Source organism: Parastagonospora nodorum (assembly GCF_000146915.1).
Source record: "Parastagonospora nodorum SN15 chromosome Unknown scaffold_22, whole genome shotgun sequence".
In the NCBI taxonomy this organism is placed as follows: Eukaryota; Fungi; Ascomycota; class Dothideomycetes; order Pleosporales; family Phaeosphaeriaceae; genus Parastagonospora; species Parastagonospora nodorum.
In genome coordinates, this window is record NW_001884570.1 from 454,740 (window position 1) to 479,281 (window position 24,542).

A 24,542-nucleotide genomic window follows, 5' to 3' on the forward strand; every position below is an offset into this window, starting at 1 on the left:
TAGATCATCCGCTACGCTCTTCAATTGTTGGTGCATGCCTATGGCATGATGATCGTGGCTTGTAGTGCTGGCGTGCACGTTGCGTGCAATGTTCCACGATGTCGAATCTCCCGTGGCAGCAAGGCAATATACGAGTAGCGCGACCGGTCATATCCATTGGAGCGACTAGGACTAGGACATGCAAGGCCAAGTCGGTCGACGAGATGAGCATGATCCGTTCGAGGGTCGTCTTCCGTTGTTTCAATAAGGTTCACAGCAGCGGGCATCTGGTACCCGTAAGGATGACGTCGCTTCATCGTCGAGCAGCTCAAAACGGAAATAGACCGAGATGAAACTATCCACCAAATTTGGTCTTTCTGGGCCTGGACTACGTTTCGTGCCCGCCTAAGACGTTGGCTCCCGAAGGGATCGTCAGCTCAGAGAAGTGCCTTTTCGCGTGGGCACTGCGTGTTGATCGGCATTTCCAATGCAATGGATGACGGCGCTTCCTCCGGACAAGTAGTGTGCTCAGGCCGCGTCTAAGGAACCGTTGCCGCGCCCGAAGGGTGATGCTTGTTAGTGTCATTTGGGTCGAAACACAAGCTCATAATTGCAAGGGAATTACTTGAGATGGCCACTTGCGAACGTTAGCCCGGAGCTATTCACATGCAGTGTTGTGCAGATGCAGCGTTGAAGAGCTGGAGGGCATTCAGATGACCTGATGTCTCTCCCACTCTGGAGTTGACACTGCAAACGAGGAAGCTGTGCAACTGTGGCATGCAGCAAGACACTCAACGCTCGCTACGATGAAACACGCGATGCGGCCGTGGCTTGCCATGTGTCGTGGTGTTTCCACTTCATACACAACGTGGATATGGTCAATTGGGAGCTCCGCGGTTGAAAGTGAGACTCGAAGAGTCGATGAGAATCTCGCACAATGCTTCAAGCAAGCCATGGTGCCATGGTGGGGATGTGCAATGCCCAAAATTGACGAAGCTACTCGATGCGAAGCGGGTGGTGGTACACAGCGACTAAAAGTCGGAGAAGGAGTCGACAAAGCAATTTGCATGTGTGATATGGTGCAGACTGCATCAACTTGTTGAGTCTCGTCAACGGCCTCATCCTGGACCGGCTTCTGGCAGCAAGTGTCGGAGAAAACGGGGATGATTTGCTACGTGGGCTGGCGCAGATGAGGCCGAACACAGGCAGGACATGAGTCGTCCAGGCTCTCAATGGTGGCTCCTGCTGGCGGTTGCTGGCGGCTTCGCGCCGGCAGCCGTCAAGGAACGATATCAGGTTGCCGGGTCGTCAGATGAGAGGGAAGCGATGCTGAAACAGTAGCCTGGGGAGTGAGAGAAGCAAAGGCTGGCAGCCCTGGAGTTGTGTTTTTGGAGGCGGAGAACCGTGCATGCCAGATTCTTCAGTCAACTAGCAAGGGACCAATGGATACTTGTCCGTCCTGATTCCGCCTGCGTGACCGTCTAGCCATTACCTCTTAACCCGCACTTACAGTAATCCAGCGCACTCCCGGGCAGCCATTGGATGCTGGCGACACTGCTCCAGCCTGTCTAGCCTACCTTCCCACTTCAGAGCGCGACGTTAGGGCAAGTGCGACCAGGCAGACCTGCTGCTAACTGTAGAACCGTTTTCATTCGCCCGCTGTCTCAAGATGGAGAATCCCAACCCCAAGAGAGGCAGGCTTATTAAAAGAGCCAGAGACTCAGCCGGCCCTCCAGTCAGCTATCTCAACAAGACGAACGGGAATGCCTCGAAGCTGACTCGAAGCCCCTCCGCAGCGTCTTACTTCTACAGCCAGCAGGAACAACAGCAGAGCAGCCTTGGCAGCTCCCAGCCGTCTTCGACCGCCGGCGCATCACCACAGCCACAACTCCGCCGGTCGCCATCGCTGCTTCATCCTGTGCATGAGCAGCCGGGCTTCCAGGGGAATTATCTCGGGCCAGCATCGGTTGGGCCCATCTTCAATTCGGCTGCCGTCGACGAAGCGCTGCTGAACGTGAAGACGGGCGTCAACGTAAACGTCCAGGCGGGGCCACGTCGTCCCTCACCCCCACAGCATTCCTATACCTACAACGCCGATCAGCCGTCCAAATACAAAGCACCCACACTGCGCCAGTCTGCCTCCTTCACCGCACTCGCCCGGAAGATGGATACCCCGCCTTCGGGCAGCAAGAGTCCGCGCAGCAACCGGTACAGCGATGAGGGCGACGCAGCAAAGAAGAGGCACTCGGGCGGCGGCAAGAAAAAGGGCACATTCTCCAGCTTCATGAGCAATCTCGTGAGCTCTCCGCGACGGCCGACCATTTCGACGCCCACCAATCCCATGCACGTCACCCACGTCAGCATCGACAACGAGACGGGCGAGTTCACGGTACGTGGCCCTCCCACAGGCGGTGTGTCTGCGCTCAACGCAGATGCGCTGTTCGCTGTTCGCTGTTCACTGTTCGCTGTCTTTACCCTCCCTTTGCCCCTCTATTGCGCCCTCGATTCGTTTCGCACGCTAACTGTACCAGGGTCTCCCCAAGGAATGGCAGCGCATGTTGACCAGCAACGGCATCACGGAGCAGGAACAGAAGCAGCATCCCCAGGCCGCCGTCGACGTGGTCAACTTCTACAAGGATAACGCAGAAAAGGGCGAGGATGATGCCGTGTGGGACAAGATGGGTGCCGCCTACCCGCAAGGATACGGCTCCTACCAGCACCAGCAGCAGCAGCAGCAGCCTCAGCAGCCAAACCCCAATGCCGCCTACGGCACCGCGCAACCACTCCTGAGCCCCCCGCAAAGTCCACGGTTCCCGCGCAATGGCGAGGACAGCTTCGAGAACCCCCGTGCGCCACCGCCGATTCCCCGCAGTCTCACGTCGCCTGGGCCTACTTCACCACAGATGAATGGCTCGCTCGTACCAGCTCGTCCAGCGCCCAGGCCACCGGGCGCTTCTCCAGGCTCCGTCAACATTGTCCCCAGTCGGCAAGCACCGCCCGTCCCGAGCCCAATCGTTACGCAGCAGCCTGCATACCGACACGAGAACGAATACCCGCAGATCGCATACGCACCTCCTACCGCTACCGACAGCCCCGTTGGAGCGTCTTCTGCGCCCCGTAGCAGAGCGAACACCACTGGCGGCACGCCCCCGCGATACGAATCGCCCTCAAGTGGCCCTGGTATCTCGCCTGCGCAGCAATATCAACAGCAACAGCAACAAGCCGTCCATGCCGCCCAACAGGCAATGGCTGCTAAGCAGCAGCAAGCGCCGCTTCACAGGAGTGTCAGCGCTAGAGCACCTCAACCCGCACATCTTACGCCTGCACCGCCTGCACCGTCGCAACCGTCGCCACAGCAGCAATTCGCACAACAGTCCGATCCTCAGAACATACCTCTACCCTCACAGCAAGCTCGCGTCGGACCCGCGCCCCGACCACGCCAGCGACCACGCCAGAGTCAGCAGGGTACGGATATTGTGGCCAAGCTCAATGCTATCTGCACGAATGCCGATCCTACCTTGAGATACAAGCAGTTCAACAAGATTGGACAGGGCGCCTCGGGAGGCGTGTTTACGGCATACGAAGTGGGCAGCAACAAGTGTGTGGCTATCAAGCAAATGAACCTTGAGCAGCAACCTAAGAAGGATCTGATCATCAACGAAATCCTGGTGATGAAGGACAGCAAACACAAGAACATTGTCAATTTCATGGACAGCTTCCTTGTCAAGGGAGACCTGTGGGTTGTTATGGAGTACATGGAAGGCGGCAGCTTGACAGATGTCGTTACTTTCAATATCATGTCCGAAGGTCAAATAGCTGCTGTCTGCAGAGAGGTGAGCAAATCGGACATTTTCGACGACAACTGCTAACCCAACAGACCCTACACGGCTTGCAGCATCTACACTCCAAGGGCGTTATTCACCGAGACATCAAGTCGGACAACATTCTGCTCTCCCTCGAGGGTAACATCAAACTGAGTGAGTGAACCAAGAACATGCTTCTCGATAGCGCTAACAAGTCTGATAGCCGATTTCGGCTTCTGTGCCCAAATCAACGAGAGCCATAACAAGCGGACAACCATGGTGGGAACGCCTTATTGGATGGCCCCCGAGGTCGTGACCAGGAAGGAATATGGTCGAAAAGTCGATATTTGGTCGCTTGGAATCATGGCCATTGAGATGATTGAAGGAGAGCCACCATATTTGAACGAGAGCCCTCTCCGCGCACTGTGGCTCATCGCGACAAATGGTACGCCGACGATCAAGGAAGAGCATACCCTGTCAGCAATGTTCCGCGACTTCCTGGGCTTTTCACTGAAGGTCGATCCCGACAAGCGGGCCAGTGCTCACGATCTCCTTGTGGTAAGCCAACCTGCTCTATTTTTCACGGAGGTATACTTACATTGCTTAGCATCCTTTCATCAGCACTGCTGAGCCGCTCAACACCCTAGCGCCCTTGGTTCTGTCAGCAAGAAAAGCAAGGGCTGAAGAACGTCGTAAGAAGGGTGGTGTGTGATCTTTTTTCTAGTTCCGTTTCTGGGATGTGTCTCATTCTAGAAACGTAGGACTAAGCACAGTGATTCCCGGCAGCCACGGCTCCGTGGCTGTTTCGACCACAGAGTCCTTCGCCGGGTGGTATGGAAAGACGGGTGACCTATAGAGCAACAGATGATCGCAGTTGCAATTGCCTCGCAGCCGAATCTCAGGTGGACTTCAGCCTACACAACCCCCCTCGGGGATTTGAATCTGTAGCATTCGACAAGCTACAGCAGCCTTCTCGGACTGCGCCGATATGCCGCGTCGTAGGCAGTATTAAGATTGGCGTTTTTTTTTTTTCAATGCCTTATTGTAGGCTATCTCGGTTTCTTCGAGAACTCTTAGCATAGCGCTACACGAGAACGATGTCAGAAGAGTGTTCTTTCCACTACGGCAAATGGTTGGTACATTGGGGGTCAATTTTAGGTTTCCATGCTATGATTAGCGCATGCTTGGGGAGCCAGTTCGAGGTACATTTCCTGTGCCCTATTCATTACTATCAAATTCTAGTGTCTATATCATCGAATGTCAAGGAATGACACAACGGCATACGAAAGGTCGAGGCAGAATGTATACCTTATTCTGCATATGAATTGCGCGCCCTAAGTGAATGAGCTGTCGCTGACCGTTGTAGTTGCAAGGCAGACCTGTGGCATCAATCAGCGTTCCGCCCCTCAACGATTGAAGGCAGCCTCGCGTGTGCAGTGGCGCAGTCCGCCGCCACACGAGCTTCGTCATACCCCGCTAAACCTTTTAGGCCGCATTACCCACCCGGCAGGAGCTCCCAAGCCCTACGCATACGACGGAGTTGACGCAACCTCTAATCCTATCCTCACCTACAACACAGTGCGACTTCGCCTCCACTTCTGAGATATCGACGAACGTTCAAATTCATCTCACACTCCTCAAAAATTACCGAAGTCGCTGTGAACGGCCCCCCACATCGAAGCTCGAGGATCCCGAGTAGGCAGACGCCATGTTTCGCGCGCAGTCGAACATCTTCGACGACGTCGTAGTCAAGGCGACGGATGAGAACCTCACAAGTGAGAACTGGGAATACATACTGGTACGGTCCTCCCCCTTCCAGGATGTCGTACGGCCAGGCAGATGGCGGCCGTCTTGGGAGCTTACAGCCTGTGGCGCTGGAGCGCTTCCATATCGCTGTCGTCAACGTCGCGCCATAGCTGTTCAAGTACGCCTGCTAACATAGTCACTATAGGACGTATGTGACAAAGTCGGGTCGTCCGACACAGGCGCCAAAGATGCCGTCGCCGCCATGATCAAGCGATTAGCACATCGCAATGCAAACGTGCAACTATATACCCTCGAGCTCGCAAACGCCCTCAGTCAGAATTGCGGAATCCAAATGCACAAGGAGCTTGCATCGCGCAGTTTCACCGATGCCATGTTGCGTCTTGCAAACGATCGGAACACACATCAAGCTGTGAAAGCAAAGATACTAGAGCGCATGGGGGAGTGGTCTGAGATGTTCTCGCGTGATCCAGATCTTGGCATCATGGAGGGAGCCTACATGAAGCTGAAGACACAAAGTGAGTTGTTGAAGAGAGTCCGCGTGGCGTTAAGCTGACACAAGCAGACCCCAATCTTCGGGCACCCTCGAAACCGCAGAAAACCCAGATCTCCGATTCCGACCGCCAGAAGGAGGAGGAAGAGCTCCAAATGGCATTAGCCATGTCTATCAAGGAGTCCAAGGGCGCAACGCCTTCGGCCGCGAAAGCAAATGCGCCGCAGGAAAGCAACGCAGGCTCCAGCTCTCAAGCAGCGCCGGCTCCACAGCCGGTACAGCCAGGCACTACAGCAGCAACCGTCTCGCGTGTAAGGGCCCTATTCGACTTTCAACCTTCGGAGCCTGGTGAGTTGCAATTCAAGAAGGGTGATATCATCGCTGTACTGGAATCAGTATACAAAGATTGGTGGAAGGGCTCACTTCGTGGAAACACGGGCATCTTCCCTCTCAACTACGTGGAGAAGCTACAAGATCCCACACGTGAAGAACTTGAGAAAGAAGCACAGACTGAGGCAGAGGTTTTTGCCCAGATTCGGAACGTGGAGAAGCTGCTTGCTCTTTTGAGCACGAATACGCAAGCTGGAGGCGGCGATGGTCGCGACAACGAAGAGATCACGGAGCTGTACCACTCGACGCTTGCGATCCGTCCAAAGTTAATCGAGCTGATTGGGAAATACTCCCAGAAGAAGGGTAAGTGCGGACATGAGTAACCACTTTTGCTAGGCTAACCATGGTCAGATGACTTCACTCAACTCAACGAGAAGTTTATCAAAGCTCGTCGAGATTACGAGTCGTTACTTGAGGCATCAATGTCACAGCCACCGCAACCATCATACGGAAGTCGCCCTCCCTATGGTTACAATGCGCCACCCCCATCGAATTACACAGGCTATCCTCCATCGTCACCCCCTCCTCAACAGTACGGCTACGGCGCTGGTGCTCCTCCACAAGGCAGTGCTCCTCAGTATCCCCCTGTCGGCGCAAACCCTGCCTTCTTCATGGTTCCACCAGCTGGCGAGCAGCGTCCACAGCAACAAACACCGCAACCCGGACCGCCCTCGGATCCTTATTCGCTACCTCAAGGGAGAGTGCCTATCGGTGGTCGACCTCAGAGTTATGCGCCTCAGGAATTAGCCACCGCTCACTACGACTCCCCCGTTGATAATCGCCATTCATTTGCCGGGCCGAGCCAGCCGCAAGGTGCACCTTCAGCACCACAAGGCTACGAATACCCACCATCGCAAGCACCTCCGGGATATCCCCCCCAACAAGGTGCCCCTCTGCAGGGTCCACCACCAGGTCAACAAAACCCTTACGAGCAGATTTCTTCACCACCTACACATCAGCAACCTCCGTCGGATCCATACTCACAGCCACCTCCACAGGTAGGTCATGGCTACCCGCCACAACAACCCGCTCATGCGCCACCCGCACCTCCTGGAGCATCCTCGAGCCCAGCGCCTGCACAAGGCTATCTTCCATATCGGCCACCAGGTCAAGCGCCTAGCGCACCCCCAGTCGGCGGAGGTGGGGATGAAGGCTTTTACCGATAGAATCGGCCTTGGGTGAAAAGTGTGTAAGATGGGAAGTGTTACTTGTACATAGTTGCAAATTAGGAAACAGGATAATTGACTACTTCAGTTCTGACCATCGACATCTTCTCTTCATTTTCAGTATGCTATTGTCAACTGCTTGGTTTGGAAGCTCGGCCAAAGCAACAGGCTACAGCAGTCCTGCACTTCACAACACTGCTGAGCGTAGGTAGGCCCAACATGTCTGACACAAAATATACATGGAATCTACCAGAGCGACTGTAGCAGCATCGTTATATTAACTACAAACATCAGAAGTGCAAACAAAAGAAAACCCAGAACCGAGCTCAAAAGCAATTAAGCGCGCCACAGAACCGACTCACGTCCAGCTTCTCACTGCGCCTTTGTCCCCGTCCTCCTAAACGCCGAATACTGCACCCACGCCCACTGCTGCTCCTTGCTCGGATCGCTCTCCGCCCTCGCACCCTTATCCACCGTCTTCCCCTGCAACACCTGCACATCACCCTGCCCACTCTTCCCGCCACTCCCCGAGCCCTCGACGACGCAATAACTCTCGCCCAACCCCCCCGCATCCCGAGTATTCAAAAACCTGCCGAAGAAATCCAGACACGTCTTCTCATTGAGCTTGTACCGCAGCGTGCTGATGTAGCGCTCATCGGGCCCGTCGGACTCGACGCTAACTTTGAAGATCCATTGGGAGTTTGTGCCGTCTGTGTTTCCGAGGTTGAAGGTTGCGAGGATGGGGGCGGCGGAGGAGATTATCGGGGAAGACGCGATGTAGAGGGAGCAGAATGTTTGGTAGCCGGCGGTGAATTGGGATTCGGTGGGGGATTGGCGGTTGGGGCAGAAGCCGGATGTGGTGGGGGAGGGGAGGGCGGCGGTGAGGCCTAGGAGGGCGAAGAGGATGGGTGTGGTTATGGTTGAGAACATTGTGGTGGTTGGGAGGTTTGGATTTGGTAGTATGGGCTATTGAGGGGTGGATTGGGGTTTGAATGGGGGATTATGTAGGGAGGAAGAACAAGAGGGTGGGGAGGGGAGACAAAGGGGACAAAGAGGTGGGTTGAGGGTGTAGTGTGAAAGAGCAGATAAGGCCTTTGTGAGCGCTTTGTACATTTTGGTGGCGGATTGTTGCACAAGATTAGTAGAAAGAAAGGAAACGAAGAGCTCTCAGATGGAGGATGTTGCGAGTGTTGAGTCATTATAGAGGCTCTTTATGAACAGCGATGTGCATGGTCAATACTTCAAGCCACAAATTCTATGCTGTTAAACTTCACAACTCCTTTCTATGAGGTCATAGAATAGTCTTTGGATATTGTATTGCTTTATCGGTTCGAGATCGTCATGCGCTTTCCTCCTGCACTGCGCCTACTGTGCACGGACCCAGTGCGGCTGAGTTAGGCATCTATCGCTCAACTCAGCGACATGTCTACACGATCATGCTTCTACATTGTGTCTTCTCCCATATGACTGTCAGGTAATATGGCAGTGTTCAGTTGCTGATAGTCTTATCTTTCGATGCAATAAGGTCTTTCTGCACCACAGCCTGGCCCTTACACTTTTCTTGTCGTGAATGGACAAGAGTATCTGACCAGAGTTGACCATAACATCCTCCGCAATGCCAAAGAGGAAAAGGAGTACAGTGGCTACTTTGGGATATGATTTACGATACGTCCTTAAATATGCACGTACATCCGCAGGACAAGATGATTGCAAAATCAAGTTCGTTCCTAGAAAGAAACGGCAGGCTCGAATGATTTCGATATCCGAGTCCCAGTACCAGCACGAGCCTTTGGATCTATCCAAATCTCAATTTCGGCTTCTTCGAATCTTTGGGTCAGAACACCAGCATGTTTCATGGAGCCTAGAGATCTGTTCCATGAAAGAGCGCGAATACTTGGCCTTGTCATACACCTGGGGTGATGAGAGCCCTACGTACCCGATCGTTATAGATGGAAAGGAATTCCGTGTCAGCGAGAATCTGTAGTGGTTCTTGTCATATGTTGCAAGTGGCCGGCTTCCATACCACTCGAACGCTGACACTGGAACCTCTTGCTATATTTGAATCGACCAGATATGTATAAGCCAGTCTTGATAGAAAGAGAAGAACCATGAAGTCAGTATGATGAGCGACATATATCGGACAGCCAAGGAAGTGGTTGCCTGGATGGGAAGGGAGACAGAAAAGAGTTCAGACTTCATGCAGTTTCTCGAACAGGCTGCTGATGTCTTCCATGCACAGCTTCGGGATCCACAATACGAAGCCTTGGATCCGCATTTGCAATTCAATCTACGGTTCCGTAATGTGCTTGATGTTCTATGCCGACAGCCTTATTGGGGACGGATCTGGATCATCCAGGAATTCGCCATGGCGCGCAGGGTCAAGCTAACGTGGGGAGACATGAGTTTATGCGTGGATAACTTGAGACTGTCGAAAATACTGTTTGAAGTGGCGCATGTGGATCGATCTGATCATGTTCTCTACCGGCTCTGCAAACTCAGGAGAGAAACTTCTACAGCTGGACGTCATGGACTGGACATACCGTTTATGGAGCTTTGTCTACGATTCGGAGATTTCGCTTGCACAAACCTACGCGACACCTTGTATGCTTTGCTTGGCTTCGTCAATCCAGGGCAACACATTAAAATCGACTACAATCGACGCACACAGGATATTTTCTGGGACGCAGTGAACGTGCAAAGCCTCAAGCGTCGTACCGGTCACACGTTTCCCTGGATAATACAGTCTAGACTTATATTGCTCATGAAACGCCTCAAGATTACGGGACGTGAAGCTGGAGCCTCACAAAAAAAGGGTCTTAAGAACATCTACGAAATATACGATGCAGGTACTAACACCGCACTCAGCGCAGTTGAAGCGTGTCAGAACATCCGTTCAAACTTTTTGAGCGAGACTCGCACTAGGCCGACACGGAGTTGTGTTTGCGGCTGGCTTGAACTAGAAGCATCGGTAAAGTCTGGGTAAGGGAGGATCAACTGTTACGGAGACATACAAACGAACTCATGTAAGATCAAGCGTGGCCGATGGAGAGAATATACATAGTGGAGCACTTCTGCACAGTGGAAAATACACAAGTCATGATTTGAAAACATAGGTTGACACACCAATCAAGAGAAGAGATTGTAGCGCTGGCTGCGGTTCGTTCACGGCTCGGGCCTTGCTTCGGCGGAGGCGGACAGCTACGACCAATGAGCCACTTCTCCTGAAAAGAATCGCGCCTCGAAAGACCGGTATATTGACAGCAGTGGGCTATGGTTGACTGGGAGGGGAATAGCTGGCGAGTCTTGGTGTTAGTGGACCATGCGGGACAGAAGCACGGGTGGGGCTAAACTCCATCGGCGGCCCCGCTAAGTGCACGGACAGTATGGTTCGAGGACATTCTGGATGCTGCCCTCTCGTGTCTCCAGAGCAGCCTTCATCTGCTGTCACTGTAACATCTTGCGTACTTGTGCACTTCTAGGAGTGCTTTCGAAACACAATTGCACCACTTTTCCTCATCTCCGTAGCTCCACAAATTGCTGAGCGCACTGATCGAACCGAGACCCTGATTTACTATTTCCTGGCACTTGCCCCGAGCGACGGCCCATCGCATCCCTGGTAAGTAAATCCAATGAACCCGTGAAATCTGGCATCCGCAATCCCTCCCGATCTCTTTCCCTCACCTCCTCCACTGGCTGATACGTTTACCTGCCAGATCCAATCAACTCTCCCCACAGCTATATCCTACTTGACCGTTAAAGTGGCTCCGCAACTTTAACTTCCTCCTCCCGCCGTCTACGCAACACCCTTTGGTCAACTCGAAACGGTCTACACTGAAAATGGCATCCGAAGCAGCTGTCAGCTCTACCGCCGAGGGTCTCACCCCTGCGCAGAAGCTCATGCAGGAGCACGAGCACCACGTCACTGTCGAGGACGTCCCTGACGAGGAGGACGTTGCTCACCCAGCGCCGTCCGCCAAGTCTGAGGCTCCTCTGAGCGAGAAAGCCGCCGGCAAGCAGAAGATGGAGGACGCACCTGCCCCCAAGAAGGCTGCTCTGAACACGTCGTCCGAGGAGGCCTTCCCGGCTCTCGGCCCTGCGAAGCCCCGTGGCCAAGCGCCTGTTGCACCCACCTGGGGCAAGAAGCCTGCGTCCGTCACCTCCAATGGCGTCAATGGCTCTGCTGCCAGCAACGGTACCTCTGGGGCTTCGGCCCCGGCTTCTATTCCCGTCGGCGGTGGTCCTGCTCTCCCTTCGATGAACATTCCCGGCAAGCACACGGAGCGCATCTCCTTCTCTCCCAACCAGCTCACTCCTCGCCAGCAGCTCAAGAAGCCTGTCAACGACATCATTCGCGACATCAACAGGCGGTCCAAGGCCAAGCTCGAGTACAAGTCCGGACCTGGTGGAACTGTCATCTTCGAGTCCACTGGCCCGGTCGAGGCGGTGAGGCAGACTCTCAAGGAAATTGCCAACGAGGTCGGCTCCAAGGTATGAAGTTTCACAAACGATGAAGATACATCAGCTAACAAACTCCAGCAATCTGTCGATGTCCCCGTCCCCGCCTCCGTCCGCGCGCACATCATCGGTCGTCAAGGATCCAAGATCCAGGAGATCAGCAAGCGCACCGGTGCTCGCATTCAGGTCCCCAAGGCTGAGCCTGGCGAGGATGAAGACACCGTTGTCAATGTACACATTGAGGGCAATGCGCTTACCGCTGAGATGGCTCGTCGCGAGATCGATGCCATTGTCAACGAGCGTACCTCGACTGTCAACTTGCGCCTCAAGGAGATCCCCGCCGAGTTCTACCCCTTCTTGGCCGGTCCCCACAACGTCCACATCGACAAGCTCACGCAGGGCCGCGATGTCAATGTCCAGATCCCCCAGTACCACACCTGGCGCTCGCAAGCTCCACCCCAGGCAACGCGTGGTCAGCCAGTACCATTCACTCCTCAGACCAACTTCCCCATCCAGGTTTCTGGTGACCGCGCACTCGCCCAGCAGGTTCAGGCTGAGCTCGAGCGCCGCGCTCAACAGCTCCGCCAGCAGCTTTCTCTTGAACAGCGCTCGATCGAGCGTGGCCGACACCAATTCATTGTTGGTGACCGTGGTGGCTCTCTGCACGATTTCTTGGAGGAGACTGGCTGCAGTATCGTTCTTCCCCCCAGCTCGGACGACAGCGAGACAGTCTACATCGTCGGACCACCCAACAAGATCGAGCAGGGAATCAACAAACTCGAGGACCTGGCTGCTAGCATGACCATGGCCACCGCCGATGCTGCTCGCGAGCACAAGAGCGCCCAGCATGCCTACAACCTCACACAGTACCTGCGTCAGCGTCAGGCACTAGCCGAGCTTGAGCGTTTGCACGAGGCCAGCATTGTTGCGCCCACTGACCGCGATGGCCCAACCGGATGGGAGATCTACGCTCGCAACGGAAAGAACAGCATGAAGGCTCGTGGAGACATCATGAGTGTGTTCGCCAGTCACCCTCCTAGCAGGTTCGCTACCGTCGATGTGGACCCATTCTACCATCAGTTTCTGCAACAGCGCAATGCACAGAAGCTCCGACAGGACACTGGAGTCCATGTCGTCTTCCCCAACGAGGCCGAGAACTCGCCACAGCTGATCCTTGTCTACGAGGGTGATACTCCTTACGACGAGTACTCTATTCCTCGCGGCGCACCTTCATCTGCAGAGGTCAAGGCCTACCAACAGGCTCTTCAGAAGGCTCAGCAGTTCGTCCAGGGTCTTACTAGCAACCAGCCAAAGATCGAGTCTCGCGGTCTTGAGTCAAACCCCAAGTTCCACCGCAAGATTGAGCAGTACATCAACGATGAGCAGGAGGGCCTTCCCACTCACCAGGTACCTGTTCAAGCACTCTTCGGTCAGCGCCGCCCCGAGGCTCACAGCCGTTCAAACAACAGCTTTGCCATTCGCGGACCCGCGAACGCTGTAGACGAGCTCAACGCCAAGATCCTTGCCTTCATTGAGCAAGCTGAGAAGGACGAGCTTGAGCGCAACCATGTCACCACTTTTGACTACCCACAGAAGTATGCCAGTCACCTCGTTGGCAAGGGCGGCGAGAACATCCAGCGCCTGCGCCAGAAATACGATGTTGACGTACAAATCAACGATGGCAAGGTCGAGCTGAAGGGACCCTCTGCCAAGGCGCTGCAGTGCAAGAAGGACATTCTCGACATGGCCAAGAAACTAGAGGATGAGGCCACACATACACTTAAGGTCAAGCCCCAATATCACCGCGACCTCATCGGCGCTGGTGGAAAGCAGGTCGAGCGTCTGCAGACCCGTTACGGTGTCCGCATCAACTTCCCTCGCCGGGCAAACAACAACGATGAAGACGCTGATGCGTCTTCTCAGCGCAATGCTCGTGGAGGTCAGAACCAAGATGAGGTTATCATCCGTGGCCCCAAGAAGGGCGCAGATGAGGCTCGCGATGAGGTACTTAACCTTCTCCAATATATCATGGACAATGGGCACAGCGACACTGTCTCTGTTGCCCAGAGCCAGATCCCCCAGTTAATCGGCTCCGGTGGACGCGAGATGGAGCAGCTTCGCCTTGAGACAGGTTGCCAGATTGACGTACCAGGCGCACGTGAGGGTGCTGATCCTTCTGGTCGCGCTGAGATTAAGCTTAAGGGTACCAAGAAGGCTGTTGAAGATGCCAAGAAGATTCTGCTGCAGCGCGCAAAGGTCTTCGACGACACCACTGTCGAGACGCTCGAGGTTGACAGGAAGCACCACAGGAACCTCATCGGAGGCAGCGGTTCGAACATCCGCTCCATCGTCACTGCCGCCGGAGGTCCTGACAATGCTCGCGACCTTGCGCGCATGGTACGCTTCCCTCGCGCAGAGTCTGACGAGACTGCGATTCGCGTAGAAGGCCCAAAGAGTGTCGTCGAGAAGATCATCGCGTCTCTCAAGGCTCAGGCAGCTTCGCTCGAGAACCAGACCACCGAGACTATTGAGATCTCGCCCGACAAGCACCGCCTCCTCATTGGTCGTGGCGGTGAGACTCGTCGTTCGCTGGAGTCACAACTCAACATCCAGCTCGACATCCCCAAGCAGACCACTACCGGTGCTGCTCGCAGCCAGGTGAAGATCACTGGTGAGCCCGAGCACGTCGAGAAGGCCAAGGAGCACATCCTCGAGCTTGTCAAGGGACAAGAGGGTGAGACCATCCAGGTCCCTCGCCATCTCCATCACGTCATCTCCGACAATGGCCAGTTCTTCCGTTCGCTCCGCAACCAGCACAAGGTCACTGTCGACCATGCTGGCCAGCAACCTCCATCTAAGCCTGCCTCCGCTGAGGCTGGTCGCTCGCGCAAGGGCGCGAACGGTGCTCTTCCTTTGATCACCGATGACGCCACTGGTGGAGCTGATGAGCATTCTTGGGAGATTGTCGACAACAATGCTCCCGAGGAGGGCGCTGACCTTTCTGCCACCATTCCCTGGGTCATTCGTGGTTCTCCTGAGGCGCTCCCCAAGGCTCGTCAGAAGCTCGAGGCTGCCATTGAAGCGGCGTCCAAGCCCTCGTCGACCGGCTACCTCATCCTGCCGGACCCGCGCAGCTACAGGTATGTTTTTAAGCCTTCCTCGTTTGTATAGCATTACTAACAAGTCATAGGCTTGTCGTCGGCTCTGGTGGTAGCACCATCAACGACCTTCGCAAGAAGACTGGCACCAAGATCCAGGTTCCTCGCGACCAGGCCAAGGACGAGGCCATTGAGATTGTCGGCACCAGGGACGGCTGCGAGCAGGCGCGCCAGCTCATTCTCGACATTGTGTCCAAGGGAGGTAACGGCGGCCGTAAATAGAGTTCGCAGTCGTTGCGACATTTTCCAGGTGACGAATTTAGCGCGGAGTTTCTGTGCGTAGCAGTGCCTATGGGTACATGAGAATGCGGTTTAACATTTCTTGCAATCTTTCTTTCATGCGATATGAAGCTCAACATAGGAGCGAAGTATCTTACTTCTTGTTTCGAATAATGTGTGCATGACAAAATAGATAGGAGGGAATAAAAGTTTTGCGGTATGAAATACAATATATTCTCCAAGCTTTTGGTGTGCCTGGATATCCTCGCAGGCATGTGACTCGTCAGTCATCGTCTTAAGCAACTATCTCGCAATATCTCCAGTATCGAAAGAAGAACAAACTGCATGGCAAAGCAGTATCCTGCAGTAATCCAGCAACCAAACAAGCAACAGCCTCGACGCAATCAAGCATCCTCGCACTCCTCAGGCCACTCACACTCCTCCAACCAGCCCTCAACCATCTCATCGCTGGCATGCACATCAATCCCCTCTTCTTTCATCTCGTCTCCACCCTCATCCTCGTCTTCTTCACACGCATCCCAAAACAACTCAACCTCATCGCCCATCTCCAACCCGTCTTCATCACACGGCACATCTGCGCCCAAGATGCTCCGCGCGAGATCGAGATTGTTGGCGAGGACGGCCAGGCAGTTGCGCAGGATGTTGATGTGTGTTGTGATGGCTGCGACGTCGGTGTCCACTGCAGTCATGTCGTCTCCCAGCTGGGTGATCAGCCCGAGGAGATCGGAGCGCAGGTCGTCGAGAGCCTCCTGGCTCGAGGATTGAGCGATGGTGAGGAGGCGCAGGGTTGTCCGAAAAACACCCAGAAGCCGCAAGAAGTCGGTAGTGGAAGGAGATGTAGGCGCCTGCTCCAACGCACGCAGGCGAACGTGATGGTGATACATCATCGTGGCGCATACGATGATGCTCAGGAGGAGAGGGATGTTGGCGCAGAGATGGGCGAGGAGGAAGTCGAGCCACTGGAGGAGGGAGGGGGAGAAGCTGAATGCCAGGCCAGCTGGCGAATACGTGGCGGCGAAGAGCGCACAGGAGAAGATTGCCGAGGGCTCGAGGAGTATGGTGATAGTGGCCATTGCGGTGGTTGTATGGGTGTTTGGTAGGCGCGGCCGTGACGATGCAATAGTGTGTGTGTGTTTGAATGGGAGAAGGAGATTGAGGGAATGTAGGATGGAGTGACTTTAGAGGAGAGTTGAAGGGTTTATGTATCAGATGTATGCTATTGTCTTCTCGGGACTCGTCTTCACCTCCGATTTAGCTATCGTCACTCTCTTTCACTTCAACTTCGTCTTCCCGTACGCTCCACCTGCTAGTTTGCGCATCTCTAGCGCCCTCCGGTACGGCGGTGCGGTCGGCGGCTGAATAGGATCCAGACTCACCCTGTCTTTGGGGAGATGGTACGTTGCGTCTGAATCGTATGCTGAGAGATCACCGCATGCGAGGAACGGAGCTATCCAGCGTTTCCCACCTTCCTCGACGTCATCTTCCTCGCTTTCACCTTCAGTTCCCAGGTCGAGCTCAATACAGCCATCTTCGCGAACAGTGCGTCTGGCCTCGCGCTCTACCTGTGGCTGCGTCTCGACAGGAGTGGGTATCTGAGTCCCAGCTCCCAGCGGCTGATCCAAACTCGCGGTGAATCCAGGCGGTGGACAGAACCCCTCGCACACAACAAACGCCTCGATACTACTCGCCCGACTACTCCTCGGCTTCGCGACGCGCACACGCTCAAACACAATCTTCAGCTGTGCAAACAGTAAATCCACGTCCTTGCCGCGGAAGATCTTGGCGACGAATTTCCCGCCGGGTTTGAGCACGCAAAGAGCGAGGTTGAGCGCGGCCCAGAGGAGTTGCGACTGGACGTAGATGTCGAGATCGTGCAGGCCAGTGACGTCGGGTGCGCCGTCGGAGATGACGAGATCGACGGGTGAAGACGCGGTTGTTGCGCTGGGGTCGTATGTATCTGGATCCAGGGCCTTGAGCATGAGTGGTATTGTAGAGGGGTGTGTGATGTCTGCGCGGAGTGTTGTGACGCCTTCAAGGGGACTCATGGGTTGGAGATCGATTGCAACGATTCGGACGCCTTCTCTGGGTTTTGGTGCTTCTTCTTTGATCTCCAGCTTCTCCAGTGATTTTTCGATTGGCTTGACGCCGAGAACGTAGTTGCGTGTGGCGGCTTGCTTTTCTTGCCATCCTGCTCTGCCGAATTTCTCGCCCTTTATGAGGACTCGCGAAAGTACTTGCGACCAACTTCCGGGGGCGGCGCAGAGATCGACGACGCGTGTGACTCCGTCGAACAAGTTGAACTCTTCGTCCAACTGCAAGAGTTTGTACGCTGATCTTGCGCGCCACCCTTCTTCTTTTGCTAGGCGGTAGTAGGCGTCCCGCTTATCTTTGGAAGACTTTCCCATTGTGATGATGCGTGATGTAGGACAGAAGTGAAGGTCAAAATCCTGGGGTCAGTCGTTGACAACTGCTTGCTTTCACACGTTTGAGGTGTGCACTGAGAGTGTAAAACCAGCTCAGTCGTTACAGAGGTCGAGTCCCAATGTGTATTCAATATATCCCAGCTCTTTCGCTTGTATCTTAGCCACCTGAGCGTTCAAATTTCTCTGGCAATGCACCCTTACCAATATGGAAGTAATTCACGTGGGGTGTGTGAAGGTTCGAGTACGGCAAGTTTAGCCGAGCGGGGACGATCGGACTCCCGAACGCCGACCAAAAGTCTCAGATCTCAGAAAAAGTTCAGCGAACAGCTCAACGTCGCAACCACGCGAAATCACGCACAACCCACAATGAAGCGCGCCCATAAAGCCCCAAAGGCGTCTCATAAAGCGCACAAGCGCCAGAAAGTCGAAAAGAAGCCACGACCAGAGATCAACGTTCCCAAGCGCAAGATTCGACTCGACGACCTAGGATGGAACCAAGTGTCCATGCCAGACCGGTTGGAGGACTTCGAGGGCTTCTACGGGCTTGAGGAGATTGAGGATGTGCATGTCGTGAAGGACGCGGTCACGGGAAATTTGTCGTTCGAGACCACCAAGACGGACGAACAGATCGAGCAGGATATAGAGAAGGCGTGGCAACGCGAAGAAGAGGAAGCGAAGTTCTTGGAGAAGATAACCTTCGGCGGAGAGCCGAAGAACGGAGAAGATGTAGTGGAGGAAGAGACTGCGCCAGTGGAAGACACCGTAGAGGCAACCCAGGACGAAGATGCCGCCTCGTGGGGAGGCTTCAGCGACGATGATGTAGCGCAGAACGGAGACGAGCAATCCGAGGACGTACAAATGGTCGAGGAAGACGCGCCGCCCACTCCAAATGTGGTTTTGAGTACTACAAAAGCTGATGGTGATGGGGAGGCTGAACCCAAGAAGATGAACAAACGGGAAAGAGCTGCAGAGAAGAAAAGAATAGCTGCTCTGGCAAAAAAGACAAAGAAGCCCGACGACGATGAGGCCAGTGAGGGGAAGACATTTGGACCGGGCGCCTTCGACATCCTGGCAAATCGTGCTGATGACGAAGACGATGAGGTTGATGTGTCCGCATGGGAGGAGCTGGAGCTCTCGACCAAGATTCTGGAATCCTTGGCGAAGCTCAAGTTCTCAAAGCCGACCACGATTCAGGCCTCGACCATACCGGAGATCATGGCTGGACGAGACGTCATTGGTAAAGCGTCCACCGGTTCCGGAAAGACGCTGGCGTTCGGCATTCCCATCATCGAGTCCTATCTTGCTTCTAAGAGCAAGTCGAAAGACGTGAAGGACAAGACTCCTCTAGCCTTGATCATAGCCCCCACCCGAGAGCTGGCGCATCAGATCACAGCTCATTTGACGGCACTCTGCGCAAAGGGTGCTTTTGAGGCTCCTCTAATCGCATCAGTCACTGGCGGTCTAGCCGTGCAGAAGCAGCGTCGACAGCTGGAGAAGGCCGACATCATCGTGGGAACACCAGGACGACTATGGGAGGTCATTAGTACTGGTCACGGCCTGCTGGAAAAGGTCAAGCAGATCCGCTTCCTTGTCGTTGATGAGGCTGATCGCTTGCTGAGTCAGGGAAACTACAAAGAGCTTGGAGAAATTCTCAAGATCCTGGAAAAAGATGCACCAGCTGAGGGAGAGGCCGAGGCTGAGGAAACGACTGAGGTAGAGCGACAGACATTGGTCTTTTCGGCCACATTCCAGAAGGGTCTGCAGCAAAAGCTCGCTGGTAAGGCCAAGGGCGGCAGCGACAATCTCATGAGCAAACAACAGTCCATGGAGTATCTTCTGAAAAAGATCAACTTCAGGGAAGAGAAGCCCAAGTTCATCGACGCCAACCCGTCATCACAAATGGCCAGTAAGCTGAAGGAAGGCCTGATTGAATGTGCTGGCACAGAGAAGGACTTGTACCTTTACTCGCTTCTCATGTTCTACCCCAAGAAGCGTGCGCTCATCTTCACGAACTCCATCTCCGCTGTACGACGACTCACCCCATTCCTCCAAAATCTTGCTCTACCAGCCCTTCCACTCCACTCCAGCATGGCACAAAAAGCACGTCTGCGATCTATTGAGCGCTTCAAGGAGCGCCCAGGCTCAATCCTCGTTGCCACAGACGTCGCAGCCCGTGGTTTGGATATCCCAAAGGTCGAGCTGGTAATTCATTACCACCTGCCTCGTGCAGCAGACACATACGTCCACCGATCCGGCCGTACAGCGCGTGCCGAAGCCTCTGGCTCCAGCATCCTAATCTGCGCCCCCGAAGAAGTTGGCGGCGTACGTCGCCTCATCGCCAAGGTCCACGCTCGCGCCGACGAAGCCCCTAAGTCCAAGAAAACGGCCTACTTCATTCGCACGCTCGACATCGACCGCCGCATCGTAGCGCGCCTAAAGCCACGCGCTAGTATATCCAAGAAACTCGCGGACACCGTTATTGCAAAGGAGAAGAAGCACAGCGAAGACGATACCTTGCGCCAAGCGGCTGAAGACTTGGGTGTGGACTACGACAGCGAGGAGTTTGAGAAGGAAGCTAAGGGTAAGAAGGGACGAGGGACGGGAAGGAAGAAGAAGGAAAAGGAGGCGAGTGAGATGACCAAGGGCGAGCAACAGGCATTGAGAGCGGAACTGAGGGGTCTCTTGAGTCAGAGGATTAACACTGGTGTTAGCGCGAGGTATTTGACGAGTGGCGGGATTGATGTTGATGCGCTTATGGCAGGAGAGGGGAATATGGAATTCCTGGGAAATGTGGATGGATTGGGATTTGATGAGGAGTAGAGATGGTGAAAATTCATGTATGATTGTTTAATAAGAAATCCTTTCGCAAGTATATGCACCAGAGCTGTCTCTGGAGAGTGGCTATTCCAGCCCACTTCAGATTGATGTCTCAATGACCGCTTAATCTCACTCATGCAATCAACAAGGTACACCGCGAACGAGTGGGCAAATGATATCAACCATCACCCTCACTTCTCCTTCACCGCCCCTTTCTCTAAGTTCACATGTCCTTGTCCCCTCTTTTCCAATTCCATCTTCAACAATGTCCAACACAACATATACCCCATCAAAACGACCACCAGAACCTCCTCATTGTTGACATGCGGCGTAAATGCCTCTCCCCCCTCTCCAAACCCCCACCACCATCTCAGACAGATAAGTTGCCGCGTAGCATCGAAGATGTGGTAGTATCCAAGCCTGATCACATTATCGCGCCACCCACGATTCAACTCTGGCGCCTCGGACCACTCCCTCTCTTTCCTCTTCCTCGTACTCAACCAGTTGGGCATACAGCGCTCACACCACAACCTCTTCTTCGTGTCCACCTTAACATCCACTTCCTCAGCGCAATCTGCATACATCGCACCAACGTTTCCACACCATACTCTCAGCCCAAGAACTCAATGCAACCAAAAGCCCTTGGCCCAACTCGACGCAAACGGCGGGAACATCAAGATAAGCACCTCTTTCCTCATCTCCAACCCCCCCTTCTCACTTGATCTGTAATGCGATGTCCTTGGAAACGTGCCTAGACACCGCACGCCCATCAATACCGTGAAAGACCATCCAAAACAATCTACTTTTCAGCCGCATAACGTCGTGTCGGGCCTGCGCAAGCCACACCATATAGGCAAGTATAAGCGGTATCAAAACAATACCACCGAGGCGTTTCAACGACATGTTTGAGTATATACACCGGTTCGGTGTCCCCGTGCCGCGCGTGCTAGAACTCGCGGTCGGCGCGCGCCCAGTCGAGGGATACGGAGGGGGACTGTGCTGCGATGTAATTGTAGATGTGAAGGTAAGCAGGCCGGGAGCTCAGATTAGGGCGAGGGTTATGGACAGTGACATTTTGTATTCTGACGTGTGATGAGGGAGGTAAGGTTTGGTGTGCTTCATATGGACAGGTGGATGTGTGGACGTGTGGACGTGTGGGGGACAGGGCGGGCTGGTGTGTTAGTGGTGATATGAACAGTGGTTTGTATGGAGTGTGTATGCGCGTTTTGGAGGGAGTTTTGTTGTGGGTTGGGTCCATGAGAAGATTAGGGCGGTCCTGAATTGTGACGAGATGCATCCAAAATATCGGCTCTGGCATCATGGCATGACGTCAAAGTCATAAGCATGTAATACACAATAAGCCCTCCACGTCCTATCGACTCCTATACCCCTCCAAGAACCTCAAACGCTCCGTAATCCCGCCCCACCCATCCAACGTATGCTTCCTCTCTAGCTGCGCTAGTTCAACGCCATCTCCACTTTCTGCTGCTTCATCATCCTCCAGACTCCAGATACCACGCTGCCATGGCAAAGGCTTGCCATCTTTCCATGCATCTAGAACAATCTCGGCAAGGCCTGGGCGACATCGCGTTCGCTTAAGAGCTCTAGCAACAAAGGCGTCGGAAAGACCAACTGCATTCTGGGCGGCGAAGAAGTCGTCGAGCTCGTCTGCCGCTAGGGGAGGGTCAGGGTCGTCGGAGTCGTCGGAGCTGTTGAAAGGAGTAGGAGAGAACGATGGGGCGCGTGGGAGCGGTTGCAGGGCGGGATAAGACAGTTGAGAGATCTCCTCGCCATTGAGCGAGCGGCGGAACTCTTGCAAGGATTGCGTGGTCGAGTTGTCGGAGTCTAAGTGAGGTGCAAGGGAGGAACTGCGTTGCTCGTCTTGTGTTTCCATGGCTTGTGTGAAGTCGATCGGACGTGGTAGTTTGCTGATCCGCGCGTCTTGTGAGGGAGATGATAAGATCGCCTGAGTATCGAAATTGTTGGTCCTGTGTCGAGGTGGACGTGGTGTCGGTGTGTTGGAGGGAAGTTCATCTTCTGATCGCTCTCCGAGTACTTCTGGTGGTGCAGGCGACTGCTCGATGTCGACCAGGTCCTCAGGCTCCACCCTCTCGATATCTTCTTCGACTTCACCCTGGGCCAAGACATGACGGTCATGCTGTGGCTGTTTGACGTCTTCCATGATCTGGTTGTTCAGTTGCATACCCTCTTCGTCCGAACTAGAACCATCGCTGGAGAATATCTCCACTGGCTGCTTCGATGTACCCGCTTGAACCGGTACAGTAGATGTAGTCCTGGTTATAGGAGATAGGCTTCTCTGCCTCTTAGGCGGGGGAGACTGCTCTCGTGGAATCTGCTGTCCTGGCTGTTGCTCCTCAGTGTCGTCTCCGCGTGCACGCTTGAGCACGTTTTGGTACATTGCCTTGATGTACTTGGGAGACTCGTACTGAGCCGTGGAAGAAGACATCATCTTGTTCTCAGAGGGGAGCTTGCTTGCTTCTCCTTGAAACCTTTCATTGCCCGCAGCTACAGGCGCCTCTTTGCTGATCTTGTTGCTCTCTGCGCCAGTTGATGTGGCTCCTGTGGATGCATCTTCATGTAAGTCTTCCTGTTGCTGCTGATCGGCAGTTTGACTTTGACTCTGAGCTTCGTGTTTCTTGTCGACTTTCTGCTTGACCTGCTCTCGTTTGCTTTCAGGATCGCGCATCCACTGCGGACGAACGACCTTCTCGTAATACTGCTGCCACTGCTCAGCTGTTTGGTTGTCTTGCGCCTCTGCCCATTTTTTCCAAGCTTTCTCGTAATTCGACTTGTCGTCGCCGTCTATGGCATTGATGACATCTACATTAGCGTAGAGTTCCTCCCAGTCCTCTGAGCTAAAGGTGGCTGCCAGTTGTTCGAGGGTGTAGTTCGGAGGGACCGCAGATTTGGTGTCCCTGGCTGTTCCATGCCCCGTGACCTTTTCCGTGGCTTGATTCGCTGGGTTGGGCACTGGGGTAGCTCGGGCTGGCTGCTCGGAGGGATGATCTGAGGGAGGAGAGGGTGGCGCATTGTCGGGGATGTTGAAAGCGGACGGTGGCCGATTCCGGAGCTGCTTGAGGTAGCGGTCGCGCCATGATTGCCATGGATGTCGCGAGTACTGTTGTTGTCAGCGCATAGCCTGTCGGCAACGCTTGACTCGCCCATACCTTTTCTTCCAACTGCTTGTATATCTCGTTTCCACTGGCCGATCCACCTCGAGCTACACAATCGCGGACCCACTTACAGCATATCGCGTCCTCTTCGGGAGTATATGGCGTCCTGCTGCCCTTTGCAGGCCGGTGCAGGTCTCCCGGCGCGCGCGCGTCACCCTCTGGCGGACCAGCGGGGTGGTCTTCGGGATCGCGGAGGCGTCCATCTTGGATAGATTTGGTGACGAACTCGTACGAGATGGTTCCAGGCGGGCAGTCTTTCCGGAAATGGTCGGCGATCTTGTAGTCGGCTCTCTTCTCCAGCAGCACCACCTCACCGCCGTTGGCCTTGATGTCATCTAGCAGCCTCACTCGCGAGGGCACGCGTTGCGCGACCCAGAACTTCTTGCCCTCGAACAATTGGCCGACTCCATCGAGCGCGAATTCCCCAGCGACGTCTTCGAATACAGTCGGACCAGCCATGGGTGGGGTTGTTGTTGTGGTTGGGTTGGAGTTGCGGTCGGAGTTGCAGAGTTGCAGTTGCACGTTGCCGTCGACGCGCTTGCTTAGGCCGTGTCGCGTAATCACATGCCTCCCCGCGGGGTTCCTCACTTTCACCGCACACATATACACGGGTGTGTCGCAACGTGCTCAGCGTCTGCCCAGGAAAGCGTGCACAGTTCT

At 54.5% G+C, this 24,542-nt stretch overlaps 8 protein-coding genes across 8 annotated transcripts; 4 read left to right on the forward strand and 4 right to left on the reverse strand.

Annotated features, from left to right (window-relative positions):
• Positions 1-1,648: 1,648 nt before the first annotated feature.
• SNOG_12486 (hypothetical protein) lies at positions 1,649-5,061 on the forward strand (the record flags this gene model as incomplete). The annotated part of the gene is made up of 5 exons (XM_001802656.1): positions 1,649-2,425; positions 2,511-3,812; positions 3,857-3,956; positions 4,006-4,340; positions 4,390-5,061. The coding sequence occupies 5 exons, from the start codon at positions 1,649-1,651 to the stop codon at positions 4,492-4,494; spliced, it is 2,619 nt and encodes an 872-aa protein (XP_001802708.1). The 3' UTR covers positions 4,495-5,061.
• A 429-nt stretch (positions 5,062-5,490) lies between these two features.
• On the forward strand, positions 5,491-7,595 carry SNOG_12487 (hypothetical protein; the record flags this gene model as incomplete). Its single annotated transcript, XM_001802657.1, has 5 exons — positions 5,491-5,580; positions 5,734-6,064; positions 6,112-6,732; positions 7,365-7,427; positions 7,561-7,595. 5 exons carry the CDS (start codon positions 5,491-5,493, stop codon positions 7,593-7,595), a joined length of 1,140 nt encoding a protein of 379 aa, XP_001802709.1.
• Positions 7,596-7,967: 372 nt separating this feature from the next.
• SNOG_12488 (hypothetical protein) lies at positions 7,968-8,525 on the reverse strand (the record flags this gene model as incomplete). The annotated part of the gene is made up of 1 exon (XM_001802658.1): positions 7,968-8,525. The coding sequence occupies one exon, from the start codon at positions 8,523-8,525 to the stop codon at positions 7,968-7,970; it is 558 nt and encodes a 185-aa protein (XP_001802710.1).
• A 2,907-nt stretch (positions 8,526-11,432) lies between these two features.
• On the forward strand, positions 11,433-15,656 carry SNOG_12489 (hypothetical protein; the record flags this gene model as incomplete). The annotated part of the gene is made up of 3 exons (XM_001802659.1): positions 11,433-12,083; positions 12,132-15,190; positions 15,241-15,656. 3 exons carry the CDS (start codon positions 11,433-11,435, stop codon positions 15,428-15,430), a joined length of 3,900 nt encoding a protein of 1,299 aa, XP_001802711.1. The 3' UTR covers positions 15,431-15,656.
• Positions 15,657-15,831: 175 nt separating this feature from the next.
• Positions 15,832-16,521, reverse strand: SNOG_12490 (hypothetical protein; the record flags this gene model as incomplete). The annotated part of the gene is made up of 1 exon (XM_001802660.1): positions 15,832-16,521. One exon carries the CDS (start codon positions 16,519-16,521, stop codon positions 15,832-15,834), a length of 690 nt encoding a protein of 229 aa, XP_001802712.1.
• A 198-nt stretch (positions 16,522-16,719) lies between these two features.
• Positions 16,720-17,853, reverse strand: SNOG_12491 (hypothetical protein; the record flags this gene model as incomplete). The annotated part of the gene is made up of 1 exon (XM_001802661.1): positions 16,720-17,853. The coding sequence occupies one exon, from the start codon at positions 17,851-17,853 to the stop codon at positions 16,720-16,722; it is 1,134 nt and encodes a 377-aa protein (XP_001802713.1).
• Positions 17,854-18,237: 384 nt separating this feature from the next.
• SNOG_12492 (hypothetical protein) lies at positions 18,238-20,691 on the forward strand (the record flags this gene model as incomplete). The annotated part of the gene is made up of 1 exon (XM_001802662.1): positions 18,238-20,691. One exon carries the CDS (start codon positions 18,238-18,240, stop codon positions 20,689-20,691), a length of 2,454 nt encoding a protein of 817 aa, XP_001802714.1.
• Positions 20,692-22,060: 1,369 nt separating this feature from the next.
• Positions 22,061-24,341, reverse strand: SNOG_12493 (hypothetical protein; the record flags this gene model as incomplete). Its single annotated transcript, XM_001802663.1, has 2 exons — positions 22,061-23,827; positions 23,877-24,341. 2 exons carry the CDS (start codon positions 24,339-24,341, stop codon positions 22,061-22,063), a joined length of 2,232 nt encoding a protein of 743 aa, XP_001802715.1.
• Positions 24,342-24,542: the final 201 nt, after the last annotated feature.